This window comes from Mustelus asterias, chromosome 8 (assembly GCF_964213995.1).
Source record: "Mustelus asterias chromosome 8, sMusAst1.hap1.1, whole genome shotgun sequence".
Taxonomy (NCBI): Eukaryota; Metazoa; Chordata; class Chondrichthyes; order Carcharhiniformes; family Triakidae; genus Mustelus; species Mustelus asterias.
The window spans coordinates 106,460,769-106,477,996 of record NC_135808.1 but is presented as its reverse complement, the minus strand read 5'-3'; the positions used below and the strand labels follow the sequence as shown (position 1 = coordinate 106,477,996).

The 17,228-nt window shown below is 43.0% G+C and overlaps 1 protein-coding gene across 4 annotated transcripts in view; it reads right to left on the bottom strand.

The window, feature by feature from the left end:
* slc6a9 (solute carrier family 6 member 9) overlaps positions 1-17,228 on the bottom strand; it is a 251,359-nt gene that overhangs the window by 55,881 nt on the left and 178,250 nt on the right. For all 4 annotated transcript variants that reach the window (XM_078218677.1, XM_078218676.1, XM_078218680.1 and 1 more), the window contains one exon: positions 6,866-7,022. In XM_078218677.1, coding sequence (XP_078074803.1) covers positions 6,866-7,022 — 157 coding nt within the window. The remainder of the gene's footprint in view (positions 1-6,865; positions 7,023-17,228) is intronic.

Sequence of the window (17,228 nt, the reverse complement as noted above, 5' to 3'; positions counted from 1 at the left end):
ATGAGTGGGAAAGCAAATTGCGTGAAGGACACAGTGTCTGCAGAGAGATTTGGATAGGCTAAGTGAGTGGGCAAGGATCTGGCAGATGGAGTATAACGTTGGTAAGTGTGAGGTTATCTGCTTTGGAAGGAATAATAGTAAAATGGACTATTATTTAAACGGTGAAAAATTACAACATGCTACTGTGCAGAGGGACCTGGGGGTCCTTGTGCATGAATCACAAAAAGTCAGTTTGCAGGTGCAGCAGATAATCAAGAAGGCAAATGGAATGTTGGCCTTTATCGCGAGAGGGATGGAGTATAAAAGCAGGGAGGTCATGCTGCAACTGTACAGGGTACTAGTGAGGCCGCACCTAGAATACTGTGTACAATTTTGGTCCCCTTATTTAAGAAAGGATATATTAGCTTTGGAGGGGGTACAGAGAAGGTTCACCAGATTGATTCCAGAGATGAGGGGGTTAGCTTATGTGGAGAGATTGAGTAGACTGGGCCTGTACTCATTGGAAGGTTGAGGGGAGATCTTATAGAGACACATAAGATAATGAAGGGGCTAGACAGGGTGGAAGCAGCGAGGTTATTTCCACTTACAGTGGAAACAAGAACTAGGGGGCATCGCCTCAAAATGCGGGGGAATCAATTTAGAACAAAGTTGATGAGGAACTTCTTCTCCCAGAGGGTAGTGAATCTGTGGAATTCTTTGCCCAATGAGGCAGTAGAGGCTACCTCGTTAAATGTGTTTAAGTCACAGATAGATAGATTTCTAACCATTAAGGGAATTAAGGGTTATGGGGAGCGGGCGGGTAAGTGGAACTGGACCCACTATCAGATCAGCCATGATCTTATTGAATGGCGGAGCAGGCTTGAGGGGCTAGATGGCCTACCCCACTCCTATTTCTTATGTTCTTATGTGATGACATGTCAAAGTACATATGAGGTGTCAATAAACATTAATATTGGGAGAACGGTGAATCCCAACAAAACACCTCAGATTTTGTTGTATCTACATTTGTTGAGCCCCCAAGGAACTTTATTATTACATCCAAATGTTTTGGTGCTAAAGGAAGCCCCAAGTGAGTTCCCATCTCACCATTTTATATGGTGATATTTAAATAGCAACAATGAACAATATAAATACTGGCAGAAATTTCCTCCAAACTACCCTGCAGAAAACCAAGTCAAGTACAGAACCCGTCTGGTTCACTAATGTCCTGTAGGGAAGGAAACTGCTGTCCTTACCTGGTCTGGCCTACATGTGACTCCAAACCCACAGCAGTGTGGTAGACGCTTAACTGTTCCCTCAAGGATAATTAGGGATGGGCAATAAATTCTGGCCCAGCCAGCGACACCCACATCCCATGAACGAATAAAAAAAAGAATGTAATTGCAAATGCTTAAAATCACAAGCACTTTTAACAAGTCAAACAAAAAATTCGCCTTAGAAGCAAGTAGGATTTTGAAAACTCCCTTTTTCATTTTGAAATAATGAAAATCGGCATGGGAGCTAATATTTTGAAATATGCAATATTACTGAAGGGTAAGTTTCTCTATGGTACAGTCTTAGATTGCCCTGAAATTGTGTACCATAATATGTGGCATTTAGTGATTCAGGACTGCGTGCATAACTTGACACCAAATTTCATGAACAGAGTTGTGTAAAATTCATCCTATTACATATTGGTCTGAAAACGTATTCAGAATTAAACACAGAAGAAAAAGGTTTGTTGAGTAAGAATTTATGATTAATGAGGCTGACGTAGACACAAACTTTTAATTACATTGGGCTAAAGAGTGGCATATATCACCATGAGATGGCTTTTATTTTGATTTATCTGGACTCAGTTGTGCAACTGAAAAACAATCAAAACCAGATCTTGGACATGTTGCCTTGTGGATCCAGAACTGGCTTGCCTGCAGAAGGCAGAGAGTGGCTGTGGAGGGGTCTTTCTCTGCATGGAGGTCAGTGACCAGTGGAGTGCCCCAGGGATCTGTTCTGGGACCCTTGCTGTTTGTCATTTTCATAAATGACCTGGATGAGGAAGTGGAGGGATGGGTTGGTAAGTTTGCTGACGACACCAAGGTAGGTGGTGTTGTGGATAGTTTGGAGGGATGTCAGAAGTTGCAGCGAGACATAGATAGAATGCAGGACTGGGCGGAGAAGTGGCAGATGGACTTCAACCCGGATAAGTGTGTGGTGATCCATTTTGGCAGATCCAATGGGATGGAGCAGCAGTATAAAATGAAGGGTACCATTCTTAGCAGTGTAGAGGATCAGAGGGACCTTGGGGTCCGGGTCCATAGGACTCTTAAATCGGCCTCGCAGGTGGAGGATGCGGTCAAGAAGGCGTATGGCGTACTAGCCTTCATTAATCGAGGGATTGAGTTTAGGAGTCGGGAGATAATGCTGCAGCTTTATAGGACCCTGGTTAGACCCCACTTGGAGTACTGCGCGCAGTTCTGGTCACCTCATTACAGGAAAGATGTTGAAGCCATTGAAAGGGTGCAGAGGAGATTTACAAGGATGTTGCCTGGATTGGGGGGCATGCCTTATGAGGATAGGTTGAGGGAGCTTGGTCTCTTCTCCCTGGAGAGACGAAGGATGAGAGGTGACCTGATAGAGGTTTACAAGATGTTGAGGGGTCTGGATAGGGTGGACTCTCAGAGGCTATTTCCAAGGGCTGAAATGGTTGCTACGAGAGGACACAGGTTTAAGGTGCTGGGGGGTAGGTACAGGGGGGATGTCAGGGGTAAGTTTTTCACTCAGAGGGTGGTGGGTGAGTGGAATCGGCTGACGTCGGTGGTGGTGGAGGCAAACTCGTTGGGGTCTTTTAAGAGACTTCTGGATGAGTACATGGGATTTAATGGGATTGAGGGCTATAGATAGGCCTAGAGGTGGGGATGTGATCGGCGCAACTTGTGGGCCGAAGGGCCTGTTTGTGCTGTGGCTTTCTATGTTCTATGTTTGAAACCTTATTCTTTTGCAGATTCGGGTTATGTTGCCTGCTCACATTTCATTAAAGCCACAAATTGGCTGAAAAGATATTTAAATGACTATATGACCTACTTCTGAGGAATCTGCACAGGATTTCCTCCTGTGTGAATGGTATTGTTTATTGGAGCAAAGGGGAAGAGACTTTGGAGATTTCTGTTCTGTTTCAAGTATTTTTGGTTACTAGGTTACTCTTAATAAGAGATATTTTTAACATATTACATTTTTATATCAATAAATTTTAGGAAGTATTTCTTGGGTGAAAATTATTTCTTTGACATTCCACAAGAAGTCCATTACTATCTACTAATCACCAAAAAGTGGATCACTTGTGCTCAAACTTACCAAACTTGACTAAGACTGCAGAAATAATGGATTTACAAAATAAATGTGAACAGTATTGCACATTAACCCTGGCATGGTAGAAATCTAGGATAACACACAATTCTAATAGAAAAAAATAGCAGTAGCTGGCAGTGCAGTAAATGCAAAAAAAGGTTATGAGTATGATATGTAAAGAATTACAGATACTTGGGACACACAGAGAAGTACAGATTCAGAGGGCATAAGGCAGCTGGTAATGTGTTACAGAATATGTTACACAGAGTTACAGGCACCTGAGAATGAGTTACAGGAAATGTTACATAGAAAAATAACAGGCATTTGGCAATGTATTCGGTTGTGAATAACAGATACCTCAGAATGTGTTACATTGAGTTACATAGCGCCCGCAGTATAAAAGCAGAACATTCGGCCCAAGTGGACTATGTTGGTATTTATGTTCAATATCAATCTTCTCCTGCCCTTCCTAATCTAACTCTGTGAGCTTACCCCCGTATTTTTTTCTCCCTTTTGCGTTTATTTAACTTCCCCTTAAATACATAAATACTATTTGCCTCCACAACTCCTCACATTCTTAATATTATTTGGGTTACAAAGTTTCCCTTAAATTCTCTTTGTAATCATTGGTGACTATCTTATTTTGATGCCCCCTTAAGTTTTGCATTCCCTCACAAGTGGAAAGAATCTTCCCAACTTCTATCTGAATGGAAAAAATCTTCTCCACTTATTCTCTATCAAATCCTTCCATAATCTTAAAGACCTCAACTTGATTACCCCTCAAGTCTTCTCTTCTCTAAGGTCCCTTCAGCCTAAATACTGAGAACAACAGATATTTGAGATTGAGCGTGGACACCTGAGGATATGACAAATGATAATGTGCCACACTGACAATGTGATACACAAGTAAATGACATCTGAGAATGATGCTGAGAACGTGGCAATCTGAGAAAGTGTGACACTAAGAAAGTGACACACTGAGAACAGACATCTTGAAGAACAGACGTCTAAGAATGTGCAGTACTGAGAATACGACAGTCTTCAGAGTAATAGACAGCTGAGAGTGTGAGATGATGAGAATAACAGACACAAGGTTCCAGGAGACAGAGGAAATAACGCTTTATTGGAAATGTCCAGAAAATAATACACCTGATAATGTGACTGAGAATAACAGACAGCTGAGAATATGACACAACGAGAGTAACAGGCATCTATAATATATTAGAGTGAGAATAACAGACATCTGAGCATGTGAGGCAATAATAACAGACACCTGATTCTATGATAGAGAAAAATAACACTTTATTAGAAAAGTCCGGAAAATGATACACCTGGCAACGTGATACAGGTTGAAGAAGGAAGACCTGTGAGTGTGTTCCCGAAAAAAATAATGAATGAGTAAAAGAGAATAACTGGCACATGATAGCGTGAAACAAAGAGAACTCTCATATGCAACCGATGGTTTAGGAGAGTAGGTTTTATTTCAAGCCTGCCTGTATCTTAAAAACTGATGCTTCAATTTTTAGCTTCTTTGTACAATTGAGCCAACCACTGCAGAAAGGAAAGTAGGTAGTTTAGTTGTTTATTTCTCCTTCTGCGTCTTGGAAATATATGGGATTAACTAAGGAAAAGAGTGGGAAGAGTTTGTGGATTGTAACCAAAAAGCCTGCCAACGTGGGAAAAGATAAATTCGGAATGTTCAACAGAACTGTATCATATAAGTTTTTTCTGAAAAATTAAGAAGATCGGGAGTATATTGAACTCAGGATTAGGGCTCAGTTGGCTTTTACAATTCGGGTTAACTCTTTAGATTCCATTTTATTGCGGGGGGGATAGTAGTCCTGGGTACTAAGTATCATTCAGTCAGACAATATACCACTGACTGGAAAGATAAGGTTCGAGTCTCATCATTATTTCCATATCAGGCGTCTAACCTTCACCAAGCCATTGTGGTGGTTGAGTGGAGGCTCTGATTTATCCACAATACAGGATGAGAAAATGAGGGAGTGATGAAGTGCAAACCGTGCTTGCATAGCTTTCATCTCCCTCTCCCATTTGTCCATCAGACTCCGCAGGACGCAATGGATAGTGCATGTTGTTGACTGAGGAGGAATGGAGTTGTATATTTTATATATAGTACATCGATCTGATCCATGCACACATGGAAACACACCCAAAATATGCACATGCAAACACACCCATATACACAAACTCACTCATACACATTAGTTTGGAGTTTTGCTGAGTTATGGAAACCCCTCACCTTATCCAAAATGGCAACAGGATCTGGATGTCCTGTCCCGGGCTGCGGGGGGGGGGGGGGGGGTGGGGGGTGGGCTGAACCAAGCACGACCATTTGAATCAACTCTGAATTCAAACAGACCCCATTTTCACTGGAGTAAGGTCCATTTCCCAGTGTGTGATTTATGATTATTAGGAGTAACTATGAGTGTTCATAAAAGACAGATAACGTCTGAGGAACTGTCAACTTATTTAAATCCCATGCCCATTAAATTTTGAGAAGACAAATAGCCTTCCGTGTGTCTGAGCTAAAAATCATCAATGCTTGCAGTTTCAATAGATGTTTGCTGACCTAAGCCCAAGTGCTATCATTGTAGTATTATTGCTGCTTGACTGCTTCCACAACCCATCATTATCATTATGGGGTTGGGGGGGCCGTAAATTCACAGTTTGATTGGCACCTTCAGGAAGGGATATTAAGGGATTAGCAGCCTATGCTCTGGGGCTATGAATACTAATGTTTGTTTTCATAATGGATTAAGTACTTGAAGGGACTTAATTGTATTGAATGGACTTTTATGAAGTGTGTATTTTTATATAGTGAAGTCTGTAATTGATATTTTATTTTATTTCATCCCAGCAGGGCACCTGAGGTCAGCCAATGTGGCTACCGGGTAAGTTGGCATGGAGGGTGTAAGGGAAACAAGTGGTGGGTGGGGAGCATGGGTTGGTAAGAGTTAGCACTAAGTTAGTATGGGGCTATAAGGGGCCATGACATTGAATGGAGAGTCATATGTTGGCAAGAGTTGGCACTAAGTTGGCACAGAGGCTTTAAGGGTCTGTGACGACAAGGGGGGGACATTGGTAGGAATGCAAGGTATGAGGGGCCATTGGGCTGGTTGGAGGGAGATGGATTAGCATGGAGAATATATGGGGAGCTGAGGGATGGGTGAATGAGAGCATGAGTTGGCATGGATGGAGCATGTGAATAGGTTCAGTTGGGGTGATGAGTAAGGGCTAGATGGCTAAGTATTTTTTTAAAAATTAAATAAAACAACTGGATGAATTCCCAGAGCACCGAGATAGGACTTTTAACCACCTCGCCTTGGCACTGGGCAGCCCCTGTGGCTACCTCTGAGCTGTTTCTGGAATCCTGACTCTAACATGGAGTCACCGCCCTGAAACAGCAATCCCGTTATTCAGGGCAGCTACTCTCGAGGTGGTGAAAATCTGGGCCATATTCTCACCGACACACACTCATACACACAAACACACACGCATTTACAGAAATCCGACATACCTCCACCATTTCGGTAACACAGGTAAGGGAATCTCCAGACATTTCCAAGACCTACAGCATATCCAACACTCGTCAGGATGAACTCTATCTGATTAGACCAGTTCCCACGCTTCAAGTTTTCATCTTTCTTCACCATCTCACCTGGAATAGCACCATTCTGCAAAAATAAAAAAAATTAAATGTAACCATCAGTGTTCTGGAGTAAGCCCAGTCACACTTCCTGGCATGTTGCTGCCGAAACATGAAATTAGTTCAATCTTAATATGCGTATTCTCTTCTCTCTGTGTCTCCATAGCCAGCTGTCCTTACATACCATCATGCCCAGCTGCGATGGGCGGCAGACTATCTCTGCTGCTGTTACACTCTTAAGAAGCAGCCTTGTTATGACTTTCTTTGATTTTCTCCACTTCCTATTGAGAAATGTCTCAATGCTATCTTTGCACCAGTAGAGGTTGAGTCAGCCGACAATTGGTTTTGCACACTTCTCAGAGGCCTGTTGCACAAGAGCATTGTTTGGAACCAAGCAACGAGTTACAAGAAATACAGTGGTATCAGTATTAATAAATGGAATCTCTCAGTGTTTCACTGAAATAATGGGACTGCATAGTCCATAGAACGGGTGGCATGGGAGCACATGGGCGGCATGGTGGCACAGTGGTTAGCATTGCTACCTCATAGTACCAGGGACCTGAGTTCAATTCACGGCTTGGGTCACTGTCTGTGTGGAGTTTGCACGCTCTCCCCGTGTCTGCGTGGGTTTCCTCCGGGTGCTCCGGTTTCCACCCGCAGTCCAAAGAGGTGTGACTTAGGCGTATTGGCCACGCTAAGTTGCCCCTTAGTGTCCTGGGATGCGTAGGTTAGAGGGATTAGCGGGGTAAATATGTGGGGTTACAGGGATAGAGCCTAGGGGGATTGTTGTCAGTGCAGACTCAATGGGCCGAACAGCCTCCTTCTCCACCGTAGGGATTCTATGATCTATCATTTAGATCAGGAAGCACCCACTTTCGCTCTGGATCTGTGTTTGACTGTATGAGGGGAAGATCATACAGTCAATGAGCAAAAAATAAAGGTCAATTTTTTTGTATTTGTGGGACCAGGGCATCGCTGGCTGGCCAGAACATATTGCCCATCCCTAATTGCTCGAAGGCCGCTGAGAATCACATGTAGGCTCGACTAGGTAAGAGGGCATCAATGAACAAAATGTTCTTTTCCAAAAATGGTTTCATGGTCATCAGTAGATTCTTAATTCCAGATTTTTTATTGAACTCAAATCCCACCATCTGCTGTGCAGGATTTGAACCCAGGTCCCCATGACATTAGCTGAGTTTCTAGATTAATAGTCTGGTGATAATACCATGAGGCCATCAACTCACCGCAAACTTCCAACATAACCGAGTCAGCCCACTTCAGTTTGGCCCTCAGATGGAAGAGGTGAGGATGGCCGCCATTAGCTTCCATGCCCCCAAACATTAGCTTCCATGCCCCCAAAATACCACAATTGCTCCAGCCCTCCCCCCCCCCCCCCCCCTCCCCTGGCCCAAGTTGCTATCTAGTGACCCCTGCTGGGAAATGTACTATAGTAAGCCCCCTGTAGTTGAATAGCCCAATGAGGATCTGTCTAAACTCACAGCTGAATATAAGCATTGGCTAAGGTGCTAGGGGTTCCTGCGCTGGTGAAACCATGCCCCATTATGGAGCAGCTCCTTTGAGAGAGAAAATAAGCCCCAGGAACAGCTAACTAATAAAAAAAAGCCGAAGGCAGCTGCCACAGTAGCAGAATTTGTGTCTCTGTAAACGCCACGAAGTCGGATTAACAAAAGATAATCTTTGTTATGTTAAGTGAAACAATGTAGCCCTTTATTCGAATGTCAGCATCAATGAATCAGTGCTTTCATTTTCATCAGAGTGCATGGAATTTGCATCCATACAAAAGGAGTTACATGTGAGATTTTGCACAGTGAGATACAGAATTAGCTTGTTGCAAACAGTTCCACCGCACCACTACAGAGTATCCATCATTGTGCACATGGCCATTGTTCTCCAGCAGCCAGCTTTTCAATCACAAATGGAACCAGTCCAATACATTTGTTGCTGATTTTGGTGGACCACATCACTTATTTCCAGAAAATCATGATCAGAATCTAATAATGCCATTGTACCATCACAAGCAGTCCCAATAAATCACAATTCTTTCCCCTCCGACCGCAGGGAACCATCCCAATTCCACAATACAATTAGAAAGTAAATGGTCTTTCTCAACCCTCCCTAAATACTTGGGATTGCACGGATTATTTAAATACTGAGCCCTGCAGATCAGAAGGTTCCAGCTCCAATCTGCATCTCGATGTCTGATTTCAGAGCCCTGCTCTGTACATGTAAAATATCAGCCTGCTCCTCATAGCCTCTCGTCGTCCCTATTAGAAAGTCTATTTACGTCGATAGTGGATGAAAACATGAACTGGCTTATAGCTGCAATACTTTTCTTAGTCCAATTGTCCACCAATGTGCACTCTCTGGCTTCATGCATGAAAACTGGCTAATTTACAGTGTACAAGGGCTGCCAGCCTAATGCACCTTGGAACTAAGAGTTATAAGAGTAATAATAATGGGAGGTGTTGGTCTAGTGGTATTGTCCAGCAATCTAGAGACCCAGGTATAATGCTCTGAGAACCTGGGTTCAAATCCCATCATGGCAAATGGTGAAATTTGAATTCAATAAAAAAAATTTGGAATGAAAAGTCTAATGATGACCATGGAACCATTGCCGATTGTCGTAAAAACCCTTCTGGTTCACTAATGCCCTCTAGGGAAGGAAATCTGCTGTCCTTACCTGGTCTGGTCTGACTCCAGAGCCACAGCAATGTGGTTGACTCTTAAGCATCCTTGGTTTTGGGCAATAAATGCTGGCCCAGCCAGCACCACCCACAACTCATGAAGGAATAAAAATGAATTAGATGCAAGTGAGATTCAGGAAGGTTGCACTGGACTGGGGGACCAATCTCCATTGCAGACTGGCAATTATAAAGGGAATCAGCATCAACAGTTCACAGAGCTTGAGTCATCGATTATGGAATACAATGTATCGGATAATGCTGTGTTTTCAGATGATGTTGCTGAGGAGCAGCAGGTAGATGAGAAGTAGAAGGGCATGGATTGATTCTCATGGGACACCAGAGGTAACGGTGTGGGAGCAGGAAGAAAAGCCATTGTAAGTGATTCTCAGGCTACAATTGGCTAGATAAAAACTGAACCAGGTGAGTATAATCTCACCCAGCTGGACAGTAGTGGAAAGGATATTGGAGGAGGATGGCATGGCCAGGTCGAGAAGGGCTAGTTTACTTTTGCCCTACTTACAGTGTGTATCGCGTTTGACATTGACAAGAGCCATATCGGTAAAATAGCAGGGGCAGAAACTGATTGGAGGGATTCAAATTTAAGAGTTCTGGGGAAAATGAACACAGATTCGGGAAATTACAACATGAAAAGGAAAGGGAGTTGGACATGGGTCGCTAGTCTCAAAGGATGGTCAAATGTGTTTTTTGAAGAGAGGGCTGATGACAGCAGATTTAAAGGAGGGACAGTACCTAAAGAGAGAACCATTCACAATATCAGCTAACATGGAGACCAAGAAGGGAAATTGGGTGATTGAGATTGGGGAGAAGGGAGCAGGAGTTAATAGCATGGACAAGATGAGCCCTGAAGAAGTGTAGGAGGAGAGATAGAAGCAGAACTGAATAAATGTGAGTTAAAAGCTATGGCAGAGAGGAACATTGGAGACATTGGGATAGTAGATGACTGATTTCAGTGAGAATGTCCTTAGTGAAGCGGCAATTTCTTACACATGGCTCCTGACTGAGGTTGAGGGGTAGCGGGATGACTCCCTGAACATCCTGGCTGGACTGTGGTCTCCGGTTGAAAACCCTTCTCCATTCTCCTGTCACTTCCAGTAATTTGTCCTGGAGCTTCATGTAAGCATCACACATGCTGATTAACATCACAATCTGCCCACTCTGTACACTCCTGGGATACAGTCCCTGTGTGCATGCTGCTGCCTTCACTAAAATAGCATCTGGCACTGCTAGTATCAAAAGTGTGCCATATCAGGTGCAGGCAAAATGGCACCCTGAGCAGTGAAAAACTGAGCACAAAGGAGACAAACTTCATGGTCAGTGAGCTGATTGAGTTAACCGAGACTCACAGACTAGGATCGTACTGAGTGCTGAACTAAGCCCACATTCTGGAAGTTTATTGAATGAGTAAATGAGGGGCACAGACTGCAAGGTTCCTGATTCATCCATAGAGGCACTTCGATTGTCCTCAATGCTACTCGGTTAGGAAACTGAAAGATAGACAGGATTCCACTTCCTCTCTTGGCCTGTGACCATTGTTGGGAGCCAGAACAAGGCAATAGCAGGATCAGTCATGACCTCTTTCCCCTGCCCCCGCCCCGCAACTGCCTCCCTCCAAACAGCCACAGGATCAGTTGCAAGCCATACCAGCCCCTCCTCTATACCCCCTCTGATAAAAAGTCGACCGGTACTCACTCCTCTGGGTCAATAATGGGGAATGGGCAATTCATCAAGGCAAGGGGGAGTGACTAATATTCATGAAGTCATTACCAGGAGAGAAGAAAGTTGGTTGAGAATACTGTTGTAAAACTGAGCTATACTGTTGTAAAAAGGATGCAAAAACATCCTAAATATTATGAAATACATCCTGTCTACTATGCAGGGTTGGGTATAAGAGAATTATTGCCATCAAGGGATTTTATATACAAGAGACAATCAATAAATGTGTGTGTATCAAGAGACGATTAATATCATCTGATCCTCATAATATTACTGCTTTGATTATAGTATAGACTGCAAATGCAGAATTAATCCAGCCTGCAACTTTAATCCCGGCCGACTGTGTTCCAATCAGTGCCAAGGTACTTTGCTCCTCCTGCCCATTTCACAGTGAGATTAGCTGACATTTTTATGTCAACATTAACTATCCACACATGCCAAGTCTGTACATGGTGTTGGAGTCTTTAGCCAACTTGTCATAAGAAGTTTTAGCTATCTGTACATTATTTACACTATGTGTACACAAGATTCTGTAAACTTAAACAATAAAGCCGACAAGAACTATTGTTAGAAAAGTCAAATCTAACCCACTGATTCAGAACTGGCAGCAGATACAACAAAATTCATTATCAGAGTTCAATTGTGTATCTTAGCTGTTGTTGCAAATCATGTTTGTATGATTACTAATCAGTTAGAAGATTCACTGAATTTACAGTGCAATTGATATGGAAGGAAAACAGCCTAAGGTATAGCTGGGACATCATCTTCATAGGGACAATTACAATACACGTTCCCAAAAATTTGGAGCACCAGCTCAAATTTGATGGAAAGGAAGCTGGATGTTAGTAAACTCTCTCTTTCCAAGCAATTGTCTCCAGAATTTTTTTTACACATCCGAAAGAAGCTAACTCACCATATTCTCAATAGTTCAGAAAAAGGAGCATGCAATCAAAGAGACAATAAACCAATATTTTAACCGGAACTTAAAATGGAAACTTCCTCAATCTCTTTGAGGCAGAACAATTTATATACAAGTCAGAGCTAGCAGATTCTTGAAGGGGCTTGCATGTTGGGTATTAATCGGAAAGTGCATTAGCATCTGCTTGCTGTTTATGTGCTGACCCTATCTGATTTGATGTGGAGATGCCGGCGTTGGACTGGGGTAAACACAGTAAGAAGTTTAACAACACCAGGTTAAAGTCCAACAGGTTTATTTGGTAGCAAAAGCCACACAAGCTTTCGGAGCTCTAAGCCCCTTCTTCAGGTGAGTGGGAATTCTGTTCACAAACAGAGCATATAAAGACACAGACTCAATTTACATGAATAATGGTTGGAATGCGAATACTTACAACTAATCAAGTCTTTAAGAAACAAAACAATGTGAGTGGAGAGAGCATCAAGACAGGCTAAAAAGATGTGTATTGTCTCCAGACAAGACAGCCAGTGAAACTCTGCAGGTCCACGCAACTGTGGGGGTTACAAATAGTGGGACATGAACCCAATATCCCGGTTGAGGCCGTCCTCGTGTGTGTGGAACTTGGCTATCAGTTTCTGCTCAGCGACTCTGCGCTGTCGTGTGTCGCGAAGGCCGCCTTGGAGAACGCTTACCCGAATATCAGAGGCCGAATGCCCGTGACCGCTGAAGTGCTTCCCAACAGGAAGAGAACAGTCTTGCCTGGTGATTGTCGAGCGATTTGATTTGCCAGTCAGCTTCGTTTTGATAGTCCTCACTGTGTCTGGTTATTGGAGTTTGTGCAACATATAGTCAGGGCATGTATGCTCCACCGTACTTTCAGTGTGGACAGATAACCACAGTAAACACATCCAGAAAGGCAGCACCACATTCAGCAGTTTCAAAGATAGCATAAACAATGGGGGTAGATGCTCATCTGGAAATCTCTTTTAATGAGGTGGCACGGTGGCACAGTGGTTAGCACGGCTGCCTCACAGCACCAGGGATCTGGGTTCGATTCCCGGCTTAGGTAACTGTCTGTGCAGGATTCTGCACATTCTCCCAGTGTCTGCATGGGTTTCTTCCTGGTGCTCCAGCTTCCTCCCACAGTCCAAAAGACATGCTGGTTAGGTGCATTGGTTATGTGGCGAGTAGAGGATTTTCACAGTAACGTCATTGCAGTGTTAATGTAAGCCTACCTATGACACTAATAAGTAAGCTTTAATTTATGGAACATTTAAATAATTACTAAAGAAAAGGTATGGAAGGAGAGCTGAGTGATAACAAAATAAATATATAAAAATCTATTGGACCTGAGGCAATGTGAAGGTTTTTTTAATAGGTTGATTTATATATGTGTTATATTTGAGTTCATGGCAAGATGGCCTTTCGATAGTTTCTGATTATACTTGTTCATTAAGCTTTCATTCTCTACACTCCAAATATCAATTTTCTCCTCCAGGGTTCTCAAAAAAAAAGTTCAAGAAAAAAATGACAGAAAATTATTTCAGCTTCTGACCAAGAACGAGAAATGAACATGCCATGTTGGGACACCAAAGGGCAATCTACAGGGATGAACATGCTACATACAAACAACCCACAGGTTTGCTTGATATTGATGGTCAGAATGGAACAATGAGTTAGGACACTGTCCTAACTTTCCCACAGAAAATGTGGGGAAAACTCAGCAGATCTAGCAGCACCTGGGAGAGGGAAACAAATTACGTTTCGAGTCCGTATGGCTTCTTTCTTTCTTTCTGTGGATCTTAAGTGAATGAACTGTGACAGCCCCAATCAATTCCTCATGGGACACCGACATGAAACTACCTATGTTCAAGAATTTCAGTGCCCATGTATCATGTTCAAGAATTTCCCTCCAGGTGCCGAAGGACAAGTGCGGGTAGCACAGTGGCACAGTGATTAGCACTGCGGCCTCACAGCGCCAGGGACCCCGCTTCAGGTCCTACCTTGGGTCACTGGCTGTATGGAGTTTGCACGTTCTCCCCGTGTCTGGATACAGTACTCAGTCAGAGAGAGTTGGTGAAGACCTGAAGGGCCAAATGGCCTCCTTCTGCACATCAATGATTCTATGTCTTGAAATTGGAGGCCTGGTGTACTGGCGTACCAGTGGGAGCATTCCTTCTACTGGAAGGAATACTCCCACTGAAGTGTGTTATTGTGACAAATTCCTGTCACTCTCCTCTCTTTGTACCTCAAAATCCTTGGACTTCTCAGCTCTAATTAGGATGCTTTAACAAAGAGAGCTTCAACTTATATCCAACCCACAGCTAACCTGAAAATGTCTGATACAAGGATAAGATGCTAAGTCTCTGCTGAATTGCTTCTGAGTGTTGGGGGGCCTAGCAGGGTAAATACGTGGGGTTACAGGGATAGGGCCTGGGTGGGATTGTTGTCGGTGCAGGTTTGATGGGCCGAATGGCCTCCTTCTGCACTATAATGATTCCATGATTCCTCTATGAAGATGCAACATGTAGATATGTATTAATTTACCCAATACCGGCATCATTCTTCTTGACTAGTACAAACATACATCAACAAAATTAGAGTAAAATAAAACTGAAACTGGAATAAGCACTGACTCACAACCTGGTAATGAAAGTTTTGATTTGATTTATTATTGTCACGTGTATCAATTATTGTCACGTGGGGGCGGCACAGTGGCACAATGGTTAGCACTGCTGCTTCACAGCACCAGGAACCCGGGTCTGATTCCCGGCTTGGGTCATTGTCTGTGTGAAGTTTGTACATTCTCCCCATGTCTGTGTGGGTTTCCTCTGGGTGCTCCAGTTTCCTCCCACCGTCTAAAGATGTGTGGGTTAGGTGGATTGGCCATGTTAAATTGCTCCTTCGTGTCAGGGGAACTAGCTAGGGTAAATGTATGGGGTTATGGGGATAGGGTCTGGGTGGGATTGTGGCCGGTGCAGACCGATGGGCCGGTCTGCACTGTAGGCTTCTGCACTGTAGGATTCTATGATTCTATGTATTGAGATACAAGTGAAAAGTATTGTTTCTTGCGCACTCTACAGCCAAAATGTACTGTTCATAGACTACATAGGGGAGAAGGAAAGGAGAGGATGCAGAATATAGCGTTGCAGTTACAGATAGGGTGAAGAGAAAGATCAGCTACTATGTGATCGGACCATTCAAAAGTCTGATGGCAGCAAAGAAGAAGCTGTTCTTGAGTCGTGTATCTTTTTCTCAACAGAAAAAGGTGGAAGAGATATGTCCGGGGTGCGTGGGGTCTTTTGATTATGCTGCCTCTTTGAAACATAATGTGGAAATTGTCAGCAAATTGTGCAATCTGACGCTATTAGGCAAGCCAACCTCTTGCCATTCTCCTCATCTTGGCTCTAATCTCGTTATTTAATATATCTTTCCAACAGCCATGCTTAGGTCAGCTTTGTGTTCTGAAACCGTGAATTCTAACTTTCCATGAAGTTCATTGAAATGAAACTTTTATTTTATTGTTGTTAAATTCTGTGTGGATCACATGGCGGAACCACAGCACTCAAGCCACCCACAGGGGTATCATCTGACCCACATTGTACTGGTGGAAGGAGAAGCAATAGCACGCCAGGTGGTGGGGAAGAAAATGCAGCATTCTCGAGACCTCTCCACAATACGTGTGGACCACTTGGCATACAGGAGGGCTTCATTTGGTGAATCAGCCATTGAAATTTGTCATGTTTACAACAGGGTCCAGTTCTCCTTTAAGAAGAAAAGAAAATACAGCACAGTTGTAACTCATGGTCCATTGACTTCATTGAGGAAAAGCATCCTGTTAAGATAGCTTCTGCACAAATGTGCACCAGGCACCTGGATGCATTCAGTCAACATTGCAAGCCAGCTGGACAGCTTTTAAATTAAAGCCGTGAAGATTTACAATTAAGAGATAATGCTACTTCAAGCAATTTACTTCTCAGTAGCAAATTAAGAATGTCAATTTAAATTGTGGCTCCTGACAATCTATAATAGTCCCCATATGTCTCCATACACTTACTCTCAGTTTATTCCATTTTAAAGTTACTGAGCTCATACTTAATAATGAGAACTGCTAATGTCAACTTGTCACACTACATGTAATTGCACCCACAGGAAAAGAGCATCACCACTGGCAGGAGAGTGCAGTTACAAAGTGACAAGTTTACATCGGCAGCTTCCATTCTAAATCTGGACCTAACAATTTACAATGACGATTTATGAATAAGGACAGCATGCGTGTCTTTGGAGTGAGGATTGAATTGAGGCTGCAAATTATACCTGGCCATTAATCCCACTTCACCAGAGGATGACACTTGTCCTCGACTTCTCGTGTACAATTCCAACCAATCTACAACCTGACCTGTGTTCCATCTCTCAAGTGTTAACATCCTTTTTATCTATGATAAGCACAAAAGCGCACTGAATGTAACATCCGCTTTCAAAGAGGGTCCTGATAGGGACAATTACGATCTAAACAAAAACATTTCACAGGCACAATTGTTTTTTATAGTATTTCAGTGACAAGTGTGAGCCAGGGCATTTGTGCAGCCCCATTACCCATGGCCCTCACATTTGAATTTGTGCTTTAGGAAAACTGTTATCGAATATATTCAGTATTATGTTCAAAAAGCAGACACAGTAGATTGTATGGCAGAGACTTCACTCAGCAAGGTTAATCTAAGGACAAAGTGTTCTCAAACCTTAACATGCTCAGTGCTTCAGTGTTTTTCCCTTTTTTTCTCCTGTTTCCCATTAAAAATGCTGCAGGGTAAACAGATGCACTGCAACCACTTATCAAAATCACGCTTGATTGCAGTTGATGCACTGACTCGAAGCTGGC